Consider the following 15,060-nt stretch of genomic DNA (forward strand, 5'->3'; position numbering starts at 1 on the left):
TCTAATATTAAATTATAAAATATTTAATCCATTCTAAATTGAATTATCTAACGCATATTTAAATAAATTGAAAATTTACAAACTTAAATATTTTAAATATGTTTATATAAAATCAAAGAACCAAATTGTTTAAATAGAACAAATAATACTACATTTTAAGCAACATTTTAAAAATCAACAAGACAGAAGCTATGAAATTAAGCCTTAGAAATCAACAAGATTGACATCTCTTAGATAAGGGAGTGTAAATCTTCATAAAGATCAAATAGATATAGTATCTTTCAAGGAGAAATCTCCTTACGACAAATGTCATTTTAGCGAAAGATCAAATCTTTATCATTTTATACTCTTTGTCTTTTGAACTTGAGTATTTAGTGGTCTTTTTGCTTTTTAAACATGATTAGTCTTAATTTTTTATGAGTTTAATGTTATCCATGAAGATTAGTGAGTAGATACATTTTGAATCTATGGTTAAGTAGTGATTAGTAAATAGTTAAAGTGTTTATTTTCAGATTTAATTGTTTCCATGCTTGATAAATGCTCTTAATGCTAGATTAGTTTTGATCACTTTCATCTAGACTCTAAGCTATTTTATGCAACGGATATGTTTGTTAAAATGATTGAATGAACTTAGTTTTCCTCTTGCATGATTAACCAAATGGATTTCAAGATGGTAAGTAGACTTATTCAAATGCATGTTTGATTGTATTAAACCAAAGTGATTTAATGTTTAATACTTCATTACATAGAAGTTTCTATCATGGAAATGAATTAATCTAAGTGTTCTAGATCTATGGAAGCTTATTGATTGTTTGCTTTACACTCTGACTTGGAATCTTATTGCTTTATATCAATTTACATATACCCATAGGTTTATACTTGATTGAAAACTTGCTTATTCTTGAGTAGTCCGAGTTGTTTTCATTTGAATTGGATCTTGTTTGAGTTATTGATTAGTAAGTTAATCACAATGACTCTTATTTGCTTCAATTAAGTGATGGTTTTTCATTCTTAGTGATTAGAATCATCTTTGGTTGGATCGACACCTCTCTTATATTACAACAACTATTGAACTTGCAATTAGACTATAAGAAAATCTAGACTTAATCCTTATCAAGAGGCAAGGGAAAGAGAAACACGTTTAAAGATGGTGAAGAAAGAAATAAATAAACAAAAATATATAATATGTAAAAAAAATGAACATGTAAGAAAACCTCCCAAAATACAATTATAAGATAAGACTGTTACAAAGACATAAATATAAAAGGATACGTGTTCAAAAATCTTTTTCTTTTTTCCTTTATATAAAATTCTTTTTTGACCATTTTAAAGATAAGACTGTTAGAAAGACATAAATATAAAATTCTCTATATGGCCAAAATTTCTTTATCAAGCATCAATAAATATAAATAGTAAATTAGCATGTGTTAATCTATCTAAAAATTTATGGATCACATTCTAATGCACATATATTATTGACACAGAAATAAAATAAGTATAATCAGGCATGGTTCAAAGCATAACCTACTGAAACTATCACTTAATTAGGACAACTAATATGAAAATGCAACGTTTTTTAAATTTTATCTTAAACTTTTTTTAATTAATTTTTATATGCTAGACCTCCACCAAACATGGAAAAATGTTATCAAAATATTAAAAATTTGACTCATCATTTAGTCCAATATATCAAATTTCGTCATTGCTATTAAAGTATTCATTCAGATTTAAATCAATGACTATTTAAGTGTTTTATAATTTACAATTGAATGTTTTAATTGTTTTTATATGTTTATAGTAATTTTATATATAACCAAAAAAACAAATTATTTAAATCGAAAAGATAATGACCTATTTTTGAAGATTAAAAAACCCAAATAATTAAGACTAAACTGAATAATTAAACTCATCCCTAACCTAAAACAGTAACTTGTAAAGAGGATTTATCAGCTAATTGATCAGACTAATGCTTAAAAATTAGCAAGATTGACATATCTTTCTTAAATCCATAAATATCAAATAGATACATATAGTATATTTTAAATTCCAGTCTTTGAGTTTTTCAAAAAACATTTTAGCGGGTATCTAAAAGCATGCCCATTGCTAATATCCATAGGGTATCTCAGCAATGTTTTTCAAAAAATAAAATATGAAAAATATGACAGAAACACAGGAGAATATATCATTTCAGATACTCTGAAATACCATCTATTACACATGGCATTTTATAAATGGTTCAAAGTTTTAAAAATCATTTTGATTTAAATAAATAAGTAAAATATTATCAAATAATTATTTTGTTTTGTACAGAAACTGAGTTGAGATACATGAGGGATGAGGTTGCTCTAATAAGATTTTAAGATGAATAGGTGAGCTTGTCCTTTGGACCCATCCTGTTATAAATACTCAAATCATATAATAATAATGGTAGGGGAAAATCTATTAAAATGTTGAAATAATAAATGGTAGTTGACTAGTTGATATCCAAAAGATCACGAAAGATCACCTGAGTTGTGATATGGTTAGATGCGTGAACAACAGGACCAACTCAACCTACAACAAAATGCAAGTTTGTCATTTAGCCGTAAAAGTTGATTGCAGGCTAACAGGTTGTCGTGACTAAGTTGTACATAGTAATATAAGGCATGATTAAGACCGGTTTCTAGCAGAACAGAGAACAGCTGTCTCGATATGTGCGATCTTTAAGCAACAAGTAGTCTATATATCATCATGAGAGCCGTCTGAAAAAAATAGAACATAATGAGAGAGTGCAACATGCATAATTAGTCTACCTAGTCGATCAAGGCACAGCTGAAAAAGCTCTACTAGCCAAAACTGATAAACAACTAGCGACAAGTCCCTGAAGTCAAGAAGAAAGTGTTGATGGAACTCATCTGAGATAAGCTAATTCTTCAGCAAGTAAAACTCATAATCTGAAAAATGATTGTTATATTGTAAGCTCAAAATGATTGCAACAGCAGAAGTACATCTAAAACACGTGAGATTTGTTGCTGCTCTTCATATTCACCAGAAAGCGTATGGTTTTTTAGCTTATTAATAAACGTACGGACGAGATTAAATCCCGTTGAAAACTCTTAACGAACTTTCCCAAAAATGGCGCGCTTAAAACCGAACAAATAAATAAAACAGAAAAAAATCCTCTGTTCTGTTTTGAACATTTCAAACACACAGAAAAAGAGAGATAGTTGAGAAGATCTGAAAGAAGAATGAGCAGCGAAGAAGAGAAGACGGTATGTGTGACGGGAGCTTCAGGTTACATCGCTTCGTGGATCGTTAAGCTTCTCCTTCTCCGGGGCTATACCGTTAAAGCCTCTGTCCGCGATCCAAGTCCGTCTCGTTACTCTCTATTCAATCTCATCGCGATACAAACAGATCTAGTCATCTTCATGATTGATTATTAATGAAATTTTGAAGGAATGGGAAATGATATAGAGATCTTTAGATCTAATAGTTTTCGGATGATTCAAGATTCATAGATTGGTTATATATGGTTCAATGATACAGATGATCCGAGGAAAACAGAGCATTTGCTTGCATTAGAAGGTGCAAAGGAAAGGCTTCAACTGTTCAAAGCAAACTTGTTAGAAGAAGGCTCTTTCGATTCAGCGATCGATGGTTGCCAAGGAGTTTTCCACACCGCATCACCATTCTATCACGATGTCAAAGATCCTCAGGCTGAGTTACTTGATCCAGCGGTGAAAGGAACAATCAATGTTCTAAGCACTTGCTTGAAGACTCCCTCTGTTAAGAGAGTCGTCCTAACCTCATCTATAGCATCTGTTGCTTTCAATGGTATGCCTCGAACACCCGAAACCATTGTTGATGAAACTTGGTTCGCCGATCCTGAATATTGCAGAGCTGCCAAGGTAAAAAAAATAGAAAATAACTTCTGTTAGCGTGATCTTCAAGTTATCATTCTGTTTTTTTTTTTTTTCTGATTTTCTTTTTGTAAAAGCTATGGTATGTACTATCCAAGACATTAGCTGAAAACGCAGCGTGGAAATTTGCCAAAGAGAACGATTTACAGTTGGTTTCGATAAATGCAGCAATGGTGATCGGTCCTCTTTTACAGCCAACGCTCAACACCAGTGCCGCCGCAGTTCTAAGCTTGATCAAAGGTAAAGAGAAAAGATACAGCATTGGTTTGATTTAATACATGTACTTAGACTCAACTTTGATTTGCATTTTCAGGAGCACAGACGTTTCCTAATGCGACATTCGGGTGGGTTAACGTTAAAGATGTAGCTAACGCTCACATTCAAGCGTTTGAGAATCCAACTGCTAATGGAAGATACTGTTTAGTGGAGAGAGTTGCTCATTACTCTGAAGTTGTTAACATTTTACATGATCTTTACCCTGATTTCCAACTCCCTGAGAAGTAAGTCTTTCTTTGAATGTCAGAAACAGAGCAACTCTGTTTTTCTTTATAGAAATGGTTAAGATCTTTAAAAAGAATCCATCTAATATTTTTATATATTGCAGGTGTGCTGATGAAAAGATATATATTCCAACATACAAAGTGTCTAAAGAGAAAGCAGAGTCTCTTGGGGTTGAGTTTGTGCCATTGGAGGTTAGCATAAAGGAGACAGTAGAGAGTTTGCAAGACAAAGGGTTCATCAGATTCTGAGTTTCATCACCAAAGAAAAAACTCAAACCAGAACCAGATTTTTATTTTCATTTGTTTGTGGATTTTTTTAAATTCAAATGTGGAGTGTGTTGCCTATGATATTGTGGACACTTTTTTGCATCATTTGAGTCTGATATTTGCAGGATGTTTCCTTTTTGAAGTGTTACAATATGCTATAGCAAATAATCAAATTCATTACATTTATCTTGTGCATCTAATCTTAGCACAACTTCTTAGGGTCTACATCTAATTAACACTTTGGTTTAGGTAGCAGTTGCAATTTCTTAGACTCGTACACCACTCACTAATTTATAAAATTGTTAAAGAAGTTAGAGTTGTGATATTGATAACAATTTATAGAAATTGAATTTTGATTTAGAAAAGTAAATTTAATAATGTCTTGTAGTTGGATTGATTAAAGATATGAATTTGTAAAGGGTGATAACATTTCAGTCACTTCAAAAGCCAGAAGTTAATCTGGTGTATCATTGCAATAATAAGTGATGAGTCTATGATTTGACCAAAAAAACAAGTGATGAGTCTATGCAACCATTGATACTTTAGTCAAAAAAAGAAACCATTGATGATTGATACTTGCCTCGTAATCTTTTTGGCTCTCTACGCAAACAAGAGGGTTATAAAGATTTTAATATAAATTTTAATTAATGTATAATAGTGTTAGTTTTGGGGTCAAAACTGAAATGTTATGAGGCAGACGTTATGCTTACTGATAAGTAACATTATGAAATCATAGAATTGTAAGATTTTGGAATATAGTGTACCGAACGAACCATAATACATGTTTTTATTTTGTTTTATGGCAATACATAGGTGACTCCAAAACGCATAAAATGGCACTTTTGAATGCAAGTTTTATTCAACCAATAATAGGATGCTAGATGGTTAAAGCCAAAAAGATAATAGCAGTTCAGATTATCCAGTTGCTATCATCTTTCACCTCTGATTCTTCCGACCATGTTTGCTGCACATTTTCCCACACAAACCCTTCATTTTCCTGCAGGTTCCAATACATTTTTCAATACTCAAGAAACTGAATCTACTCTTATAGATTTGTATACTAGTGTACAGTTGCATGCCCTCTTAATCATCTCTTACCTTTGAGGTGAATTTGACGGTTGTTGTGCAGCATTTCCTTTCACTCCCTGAGATATTTATCCACAATACGAATATCAACAATTAAGGAAGAGAATGATTCATTTTCATGGGTCTTGTGTAGCGTATTAATGCTTTTAATTACCAGTTTGTTCCCATTTATCAAGCTTTACAATCCAAGTCCCATGAGTAGTTTCTGTTGCCAGAACCTGATCTGTCCAAACCCGGAACTTCTTGTCTTTTTTGTCCCCATGGTACTTCCCAAGCTCGTCAATAGTGTCTCTGAGTGATTTTTCAGCACCAGATGGATGGACAAAGACGCCAGCAGGATCCTAAAGGATAGCATCATAATTAGCCTCTTAGATACATTAAGATTTGCAGATAAAGAGAGAAACAAGGGTTATACTCTACTCACACATGAAGCTTTGAGACTTTTTGTGTATGCTTCACAATTCTCAATTTCACCTCGTCTCCATCTCTCATAGAACAAGAAAAACTCCACAACTGCATGACCCGGGTTCACATTATCCGACTTGCACTGCAAGAAGTCAGACACATCTCTCGGAGAAAGTTTGGGGCCGAGCTTAAAATGGCCTATCGCTTCTATAATCCCACCCGCACACCTCTCACTCGCATGGATTATGTTCGAATTGTCTTTCCCGTTTTCAGCATACCACTCCAACAACTCTTCTCGTGCATTGCTTACCTGTGAAAATAAGAGGAATAATTTTATAAAGGATGAAGAAAATAATGGGAAAACAAGCGATAAACGCAAGAAAAGTAAATGAGACATAGATTTAACGTGGTTCACCAGTTCGACTATGTCCATGGGAAACTAACGCTACGAGTCATATCAGATTCAGTGCACATCAACAAATAAAAAAATAGAGAATGGAAACTGGAAAAAACAGAGGTTCAGATGGTAAAAACTAACCATGACACCATAGACATTGGGAATAGTAAATAGTTCAGTATCGTTTCCGGAGTCACCACAAACAAGAGTATTAAGAGGAAGTTTCCCTTCAGTATTGAGCTTCTTCAGAAGATAAGCAAGAGCTTGTCCTTTTCCTCCACCTTTTGGCAAAACATCTAGAGCTATTCCTCCACTGAAGATTATTTTGATCTCCAACTGATAACAATACCAAGAAAACCATAATCATGTATGATCTTATGGATGCAAAATGCAGAAAAGATATGAACAAACGAAGAGATTTAATATGATTCACCAAATTGGTTACGTCCACCATAAAGAGAGATTTTCTTACCGGAGGCTCGAGATATTTTTTAGATACATTGTTAAAGAACACAAGATATATATAAGAATATTCCGGTCCAGAAACACTAACACTAACATACTAGCGGGTCTAGGGTCAAAAAGAATGACTAAACTAAATATCGTTGACCTTATAGGAAAGATCACCAGCAAATTACTGTAAGAGAGATTCCTCCTATATTCGAAGTATAGTAGCAATATAAATAACAAATAAGCAAACAAGATTAATCAATCTTATTACCCCGCGTTTCTCCAACCGTTGATATAGCTCCTTGGTTACTTCCTTGACTTTACTTTTGTCAACGTGAAAGCTAAGCTTGTGAGGCATCTGCTCAGTTTCTGCCTGCAAGGATTTATCAGAATATTGTTATACAAAATCATTGCTAGGTAGAGACTTTTATTTGTGTGTTGAAGAAGAAAGTAAGTAACCTGAAGAGTTAACTCAGGGAACTTGCTGGTTTCTTCTTCGACAATTCCTCGGTTCCATTTATTGTTCATGATCTCAACCCAGTTCTCATCCGGAACCATTGATTTACCATATGATATCTCAGTTCCTACGGATGTAACGATTACATCAGGAGTTAACAATGGTCTCTCTTTCCTCAGTTTCTTGTACATTGTTTTTGCTCTTCCCGTTGAGAAAACAAGAAGAGAGTCATGGCGATAAGCTTCCTCCCACAATGAGTTGAACCTCAACAAAGAGTGATTATCATTATCATTTCGATGTTCAACCTGGAAAACACACACACACAAGAAGATGGAAGGAAACGTGTACACGTAAAATCAAAATCGTTGCTCTTGAAAGAAGAATCTTAGGTATAAAATACCATTGTATCATCAAGATCTGAGACTATCATGAGACGAGGAGGAGATGTCAACCGCTCCATGAGTTACAAACAAAACGTCCTGATCAAGATTGAGATTAGATTCCTAAGTGATCATCTAGCTAAATGTTCCGACAAAGATTTGAGATCAGAGACAAACCTGAGGGATGTAATAGTATGACTTTGGTTGTGAGAGAGAAGAGAGCAAGCGCAGAGCGGGGAAGAACAAGTCAACCTTTTCCTAAACTTTTATTAAAATTTTTATTTTGCTTTTCTTTCTTCCAAGAAATATTATTTTGTTTTCGCTCTTTTCCACAAAATATTATTTCGTTGAGAAATTCTTAGGTTCACCTAACCAATGATATCTTGTCACTCATGTTCAGTCTTTAGAAAATAAAAAGCCAAAAACTTAGAAAGATATTTATCTACAGAAAAAAAAAAAAGAAAAAGATAAACATTAAAGTTAATAAGGCCGTCGGACTCAATGCGTCTTCCTCTTCATTGGTACATAAAAGAAAAGAGTCTGTGTTTGTGACTTTCAAGTCTCAAATTCTTTGCTTTCTAATTCACCTTGGACCATCCAACAAAAACAAAAAACTTGACAGCCACAACACAATTCTCTTCCTCGGGAGAAGATGAGGACACTGCTACTTTGGTGACCATCTGAGTTTGGCAGTGAGGAAGAGCCACAAGAGGAGGCAGAGATATACGTTTGGCAGAGATATACGTCTGGCAGAGACATACGTCTGGCAGAGACATACGTCTTGGATCCACTTTATCTTCCTTCTCTTGTGCCTCACGAAATCAAGAACTGTAGGTAACTATGCTGTCTAAGAAAAATAAAGCTTAACAGTGTAAACACTTGCAACTGCCAGGGCCGGCTTAGGGCATGGGGCAAGGGGGCGTGGGCCCCAGGGCCCAAACAGTTTTTAACAAAAATAGTATGAAAGAGGGGTCCAATTTTTTAAAAAATAATTAAGGATAGGGGCCCAAAATTTTTAAATTATTCATATATACATGTAAAAAATTTTTTTTGCCCAAGGGCCCACTATTATCTTGAGCCGGCCCTGGCAACTGCTAAACTAGATTCTTACCCTTGAGAACTTATTTTTCTGTATCTAATTTGCTAACAGTGTTCCAAAAGAAGTTAAGAGATCTTCCAGGGAGCTCGGTGTCGCAACAAGCAGTATGCCTCCTTGTCTGTGTGTAAACCTCTAATATTTGCATTATATTCATTATTTTTTTCTGGTCTTGACTTCTCTTTTGCTGGCTTCCAAAAAACTCTAGAGTTCATTGCCACCATGGTTGATACCTTATATGTCTTAATGCTGCTCCGTAGTGATTGATTATAAATCTGGAACAAAAAATGTGAGTGCAAAGGGCTCAATGTTTCTCCATCTCAGACTCAGGATTCAGTTTAGACTGTTATGTTTCTTCATCTCCAGACTCAGGATTCAGTTTAGACTGTCATGTTTCTTCATCTCAAGGTCTAAACAAATGGTTTGCCATAAACTGAAGACTAAAAATATGTTGCATTGATCACTCAAAACTCTACAAGATGAGGTACGTAGTAACCGAAGTAAATGAAATATTTGTGCTGGGTATTGGGGTAAACAATCTTTATAAAAAAAATTAAGTAGAAATACTCTAAACATGCTTGTCCAAAACATCTTTTGTGCAGTCTCTGCCAGAAAACGGGTATGAAGTGGAGAAACTCCATTCCAATACAAAGTTCATCAAAGTTCATCTTTCTTCTCATTGTTTGCTTCTAAAGCATCAGCATCTTCTGTTTTAAGTTGAACCTCTTGGTGGCTATTTCGTATTCTTCCTCAAACTCACTTAGTGAAATGTCGTCTTCACTGACTGAAACATCGTCCTCTTCTTCGCTGGATGCCTGTTTTAGTTTAAAAAAAAAGAGTCAGGTTCTCAATAATAACAGATTATTCCTTTGCATGTCAATGCAGCTAAACTAAAAAACAGTTAGTATTATGTCCTCAACACCTCGTCTTGTTGAAGTCACTAGGTATATAATTATATTATAAGTGTTCATATAAACAACGTGACAAAAGAAAAAAAGTTAATTCATCATAGCAGTCACTGTCCAGCATTCTAACATCGCATGTTCACCGCATAATCTTTGCTTTGACCTAATTCATCAACATGACAAAATTAATTTGACTATATCCCATCTTGTTGAATTCACTAGAGCCTGTCTCTAAAGTAGTGGCTCTCTAGTGTAGATAACAATTTTTTCTTGAATAACACAGAAGCCAAAACAAAACAAAAACTCTTAAAATAGATGGATTTTGAGAAACACAAAACTTAGTATGAGCAACCAGGGAGGAAACAAGCCAGAACATCAAACTGAAAACTTACCTTTTCCTTGTCTTTCTTCTTCTCAAGGTTAGCCATATAGTGCTTAAGAAATCCTAAAAGCTAAAACTCAATTTTTCTTCGTATCTTTTTGATGAAGAAGAAGTCGGCGGCGTTAGGTTTATTTTTTTCTTTTTTTTTCTGTAGATAAATATATTTCTAATTTTTTAACCTTTTATTTTCTAAATACTGAAGATGAGTTGGCAAGATATCATTGGTCAGATAAACCTAAGAATTTTTCTATTTTGTATCTCTTCTCTATTCCACGTTGTTACCTACTTATTTACTTGATAAAATACTAGTTAATTTAAAAAAAAAAAATCATTTGGCTATTGTCAGAGGCGAGTCTCAGCCCATTCCAGACCCTATCCAAGAATCCAGTCTAATGTCTCTAAGGCACAAGAGAAGATATTAGGCCTATGAAGATTATCATGGCTTATACCGAGCTAGGAAGATGATCCATGCCGAGCTGTCGTATTCAGTCCTGAACATAACATAGGACAAGATGTTAAAGACAATCATAAAAGCACCTGATACTCGTCAGAGATCATAGTATCCTTACGATCCACCTCTGTCTATCTATAGAAGAAGAACCAAGAACAAAGAAGGGGGGGGGATCCGAATTCTTTGATAGCAAACATATTGTCTCAATGCTCTTGTATCTTCTCACATAATCAATAAACATACATTTTTTCATACTTAATTTCTAGTGTATATAATTTTCTCAAAATTGTTCTTACTCATAAAAATAATAATAACAAGAAACTTATTTTAATCTGGTGGTTAAAATGCTTTTAGTTGTGTTGGAATGCGCGAGTTCGAGCCCAAAAGTAATAAAATTATGGGTTAGTTTGTGTTTGACTTTGAATTTTGAGTCATTTTTTCAGTAAGCCCTAATTTTGTTTTTGCCAAGATTCTTGATATCATATTGAATGTGTTTAAACTTAGAATGAAACAAGTCTTAATTTGCTTAAAGCATCTCCAAAAAAAAACTTTATTTTAACGTTTCAAAAACTATATATTTGAAGTTTAAAATTGTTCTTCTCCAAAAGCAAAACTTCAAACTCAACTTCAAAACTATTTGTATTTTATAATATGGTCCTTATTTTTTTTTATTTGAACACATAATATGGTCCTTATATTTGTCATAACTAATTTGAATTCATATAAATTTTATAAATAACTAGCACATATATAAAAACATTACAACAATATTAATTAATAAATATTATATTAAAATATAAAATTTTAAATAAAATACCTTAGTTAATATTAAACTTCAAACAAAATAACATACTATTCCATAAAATGACTTTCGTAATGCATATACTAGTCCATTTTGAAGTAAAAATAGCTCTCTTCATTTTTACTTTGTAGATTAAGAGTTAAAAAGTTATTGAAACCATGTGGTATTAATATTTGTAAATACATTAGATTAGAACAAGAATGTAAAAGAAAAACATAAATAATTGCTAAAATACTAATTTTTATCGATGATATTATTAATCGTGAATATATTTGATATGAAAAAGAGAGAATTGTACAAAACAAAACATCAAAAACAAAAACAACAATAACAACCATCTTTAGTTACAAAAGAATTGGACAATATTTGAAAATTTTGAAAGTTTCGAATCAAACTTACCTGACTATTAGTGTTATTGTAATATTTAAATTTGTGTAATAGTTATGGCTTCATGTAATTTTTAAAAGTTTTTTTGTTATGTTTCTTTTGTATATTATTGTTGTCTAAATCAAGTTTAAAATATTTTAAATCATATTTTAAAGTTTTTATTTGATTTTATGTGTAAAACTTAAATTCTTTAAACAAAATTTAAAATATTTATGAGATATAATTTTTTTAAGGATTAAAACAATAAACAAGAAAATATTTATGAATCATAAATGTGATGTGTATTGTAGGGCCAAAATGCAAATAAAATATGAAACTTCAAATTTGAAGTTTTGAGTAGTGAAACTTCATATATAGAGTTTCAATCCTCAAAACTTCAAATTTGTAGTTTTGAAGTTCCTTTTTGGAGAGCAAAAAACTTCTTTTTTTGAAGTTATAGAGTGTCTTTTGGAGATGTCCTTAGCTAGGGAACCATATATCTGTACAGATGAGTAAATTGAAAAATAAGCTAAAAGAGAATGTGTTTCGAACGAAAACCGTTAACCAAAAATTATTATAAACCAAATTGGGCATGTTCTCATTAATTAATTAACATATATATGTTCTCATTTCAGAGTTTCAGACATGTGCAGGTATATATAGCTTCACACACGATATATATATATATATATAAAAGATGACTTTCCGGGATATCACGGAATGGTATTATTTAAATATTATTTGTGATAAGTAAATTTTGCATGTATTTAAAATTTATAAAATTCTGATAAATTGAATTGGTTAGTAACAAATCGATAGAGAACTTTTTATTGGTTAATAATGTAAGAATATCATTAAATTTTATTACATTTTATTAGTCATATTAACACATGCTTCTTATAGTTATGGAAAAATAAAAATTTAAAAGAAAAACCATATATGATTTGTGATATATATTTAGCATTTATGTCAAATTTAGAAAATAGTAAATCTTAAAAGATTTTATTATATTACTTGGATATAATATAAAATTATTTTTGGATTTTAATAAATTTCTTTTCATCAAAAAATATTAACTATTAGGTATAGTTTAGTTATCTACACAATTAATCAACAATATAAGATTAATTTTAAGATATTTTAAAATATAATATCAGAGATCCCGTAAACATTTTCAAGACATTTGACATTTGTATGTTTATTTAATTTTATATTAAATATAATATATTACTTATTAAAATTAGGATTCTAACAAAAACATATCTATAGATTCAGAATATTTGAAGAAACTTCAGGATATAGATAATTTTGTTTTTCTTATAGCTACAGATTCATATTTTGATAAAGATAAAAATCATGTAAATACAGTCAATATAATATTGTTTCATTATAACAAACTATAAATTAGCTATTTAAAATAAAATTAACATATATTAAAACATTAAGTTGCATATTCTATAAAAAATATTATTTTAAAAACTGTCTCAAGCAGAATATTTAATAGAATATAATATATAATTCTTTATGAAGATATATTCTTAGAATTATGTTCTAATCGTACCTTTACTTATTTAAATATGGAAATATGTACCAAAGATATCATACGTGTTATAATTATAATATATGAAATTAATCTAACGCGACATATAAACGAAACTTAGTAAGTTTATTGGTATTATTTGTTTCCAAGTCTGATTTTGGGAAATTCCAAGTCGTACATACCTTAGCTTTCTCGAAGATTTGGATTTGCCTCTTCTCCGTTTGGCTTACTCATTATACATTCCTCTTCTCGTGTCTGTCCACCACTTACGGATTGTAAGGATATCGATTCTTCCTGGATTTCTTTACTTTCCTGGCCGTGTTTAGGCTGAAGCCTGTGTTGCAGTTTTGGTTCAGCGATCCGTATTTTTTAGATCTGGGTATTCGTATCATTGGCTTTACGAAAAGGAATAGGCATCTTGTCGAAAGTCTTTTGGCGTTTACAGGTAGCCAAGGTGAACAGGAGATGCCAAGGGTGATTAGGAAGATTCGTTGCGCGATCAGGAAGACTCGTTGGACTTTGAATCTTTTGTGAGAGGTCACGGTCGGTGAAGCAAAAGAGAGAGGACGGTGAGACCGTTTACAAAGGCTGATAGGTGGAGTTTACCTTCCAGCTCTCGCTCCATCTCTTTCCTTCTCTGAGAGTCTTTTTGAATGTTCTTGTTTGTCTTTACGAATGATGTTTCGTAAAATATTGTCAACTTTTAATCTTACGAATTTCTGCAAAGTTTTATCGAGTTTTAACTTTACAAAAGCTATTTCGTAAAATGTTGTCCAGTTTAATTTTACGAAGGTTATTTCGTGAAATGTCGTCGAGTTTAATTTTACAAAAGCTGTTTCGTAAAATGTCGTTGAGTTTTAATATTACGAAAGTTGTTTCGCAAAATGTTATCGAGTTAATTCAACAAAATATGTTTCGTATAATGTCGCCGAGTTTAATTTTACGAAGGCTGTTTCGTGAAATGTTGTCGAGCATAATTTTATGAAGGTTGTCGAGTTCGGCTGTACAAGAGCCTTGACGAGGTTAATTTATCGCGACCAATGTTTAATCAGAAATTTATCTCGTTTCCGTGGGATTGTTTCGTGGTAGTTCCGAGTAGATTTTTTTCAAAAGTAAGATTTAGGTGGCAAACATCAATGATTCGCGGAATATGTTACTATCAAAGTGATATCACTCAAATTATCCTACATGTGATTTGTACTCTCTCAAATAAGAGGTTCAATTGTAGTATTTAGAGATAAAATTCACGGGAAGCTAAGGCACGCAATATATCTATCTAGTTATCTAGATAAGCTAGATTGAATAGTTTTAAAGAAGTAAATAAACAGTGGTGAACAAGTAATTGTTCAGTTGATTGATTGGGTTTTAAGGATTGTCTAATAGGCCTAATTTAATTATATAACCGTCAGAAGATGAAATTAATAAATTGTATATGAATTAATGAATGAGCATTTATTAGCATATATATTCTCATTCAGACATGTGAGGGTATTTATAGTGTGTGAAGCTATATACGTATTTGACATTACATATTTAAGCAAGAGGAATATGATGCCGTAAAACTCAACATGGTTATTTGTTTATTCGTAATGAATCAACTTTCTTTGTATTAACAACTCAATCCTTGCTTAGATAACAGTATATAAAATCTGGAAATTTTGTTACGTTAATATTATG

General features: G+C 32.0%; 2 protein-coding genes across 2 annotated transcripts; one reads left to right on the top strand and one right to left on the bottom strand.

Annotated features, from left to right (window-relative positions):
* Positions 1 to 2,438: 2,438 nt before the first annotated feature.
* LOC125605302 (phenylacetaldehyde reductase-like) lies at positions 2,439 to 4,786 on the top strand. Its single transcript, XM_048775171.1, has 5 exons — positions 2,439 to 3,348; positions 3,526 to 3,887; positions 3,977 to 4,139; positions 4,213 to 4,399; positions 4,504 to 4,786. The coding sequence occupies exons 1-5, from the start codon at positions 3,228 to 3,230 to the stop codon at positions 4,646 to 4,648; spliced, it is 978 nt and encodes a 325-aa protein (XP_048631128.1). The 5' UTR covers positions 2,439 to 3,227; the 3' UTR covers positions 4,649 to 4,786.
* A 583-nt stretch (positions 4,787 to 5,369) lies between these two features.
* On the bottom strand, positions 5,370 to 8,268 carry LOC125605301 (probable sucrose-phosphatase 1). Its single transcript, XM_048775170.1, has 9 exons — positions 8,019 to 8,268; positions 7,862 to 7,940; positions 7,464 to 7,766; positions 7,276 to 7,377; positions 6,696 to 6,890; positions 6,177 to 6,467; positions 5,907 to 6,093; positions 5,765 to 5,811; positions 5,370 to 5,663 (listed from the first exon to the last, which is right to left on the bottom strand). The coding sequence occupies exons 2-9, from the start codon at positions 7,919 to 7,921 to the stop codon at positions 5,577 to 5,579; spliced, it is 1,272 nt and encodes a 423-aa protein (XP_048631127.1). The 5' UTR covers positions 7,922 to 7,940; positions 8,019 to 8,268; the 3' UTR covers positions 5,370 to 5,576.
* Positions 8,269 to 15,060: the final 6,792 nt, after the last annotated feature.

This window comes from Brassica napus, unplaced genomic scaffold (genome assembly GCF_020379485.1).
Source record: "Brassica napus cultivar Da-Ae unplaced genomic scaffold, Da-Ae ScsIHWf_738;HRSCAF=1070, whole genome shotgun sequence".
Taxonomy (NCBI): domain Eukaryota; kingdom Viridiplantae; phylum Streptophyta; class Magnoliopsida; order Brassicales; family Brassicaceae; genus Brassica; species Brassica napus.

Bases quoted from the DNA above. Each gene is read 5' to 3' on its own strand.
- LOC125605302 (XM_048775171.1), top strand. From the start codon at position 3,228: ATGAGCAGCGAAGAAGAGAAGACGGTATGTGTGACGGGAGCTTCAGGT. The intron at 3,349-3,525 runs GTCCGTCTCGTT...TCAATGATACAG, and splicing joins AGCCTCTGTCCGCGATCCAA to ATGATCCGAGGAAAACAGAG. The intron at 4,400-4,503 runs GTAAGTCTTTCT...TATATATTGCAG, and splicing joins GATTTCCAACTCCCTGAGAA to GTGTGCTGATGAAAAGATAT.
- LOC125605301 (XM_048775170.1), bottom strand. From the start codon at position 7,921: ATGGAGCGGTTGACATCTCCTCCTCGTCTCATGATAGTCTCAGATCTT. The intron at 7,378-7,463 runs GTTACTTACTTT...AAATCCTTGCAG, and splicing joins TCCCTGAGTTAACTCTTCAG to GCAGAAACTGAGCAGATGCC. The intron at 5,664-5,764 runs GTAAGAGATGAT...TGGAACCTGCAG, and splicing joins CCGTCAAATTCACCTCAAAG to GAAAATGAAGGGTTTGTGTG.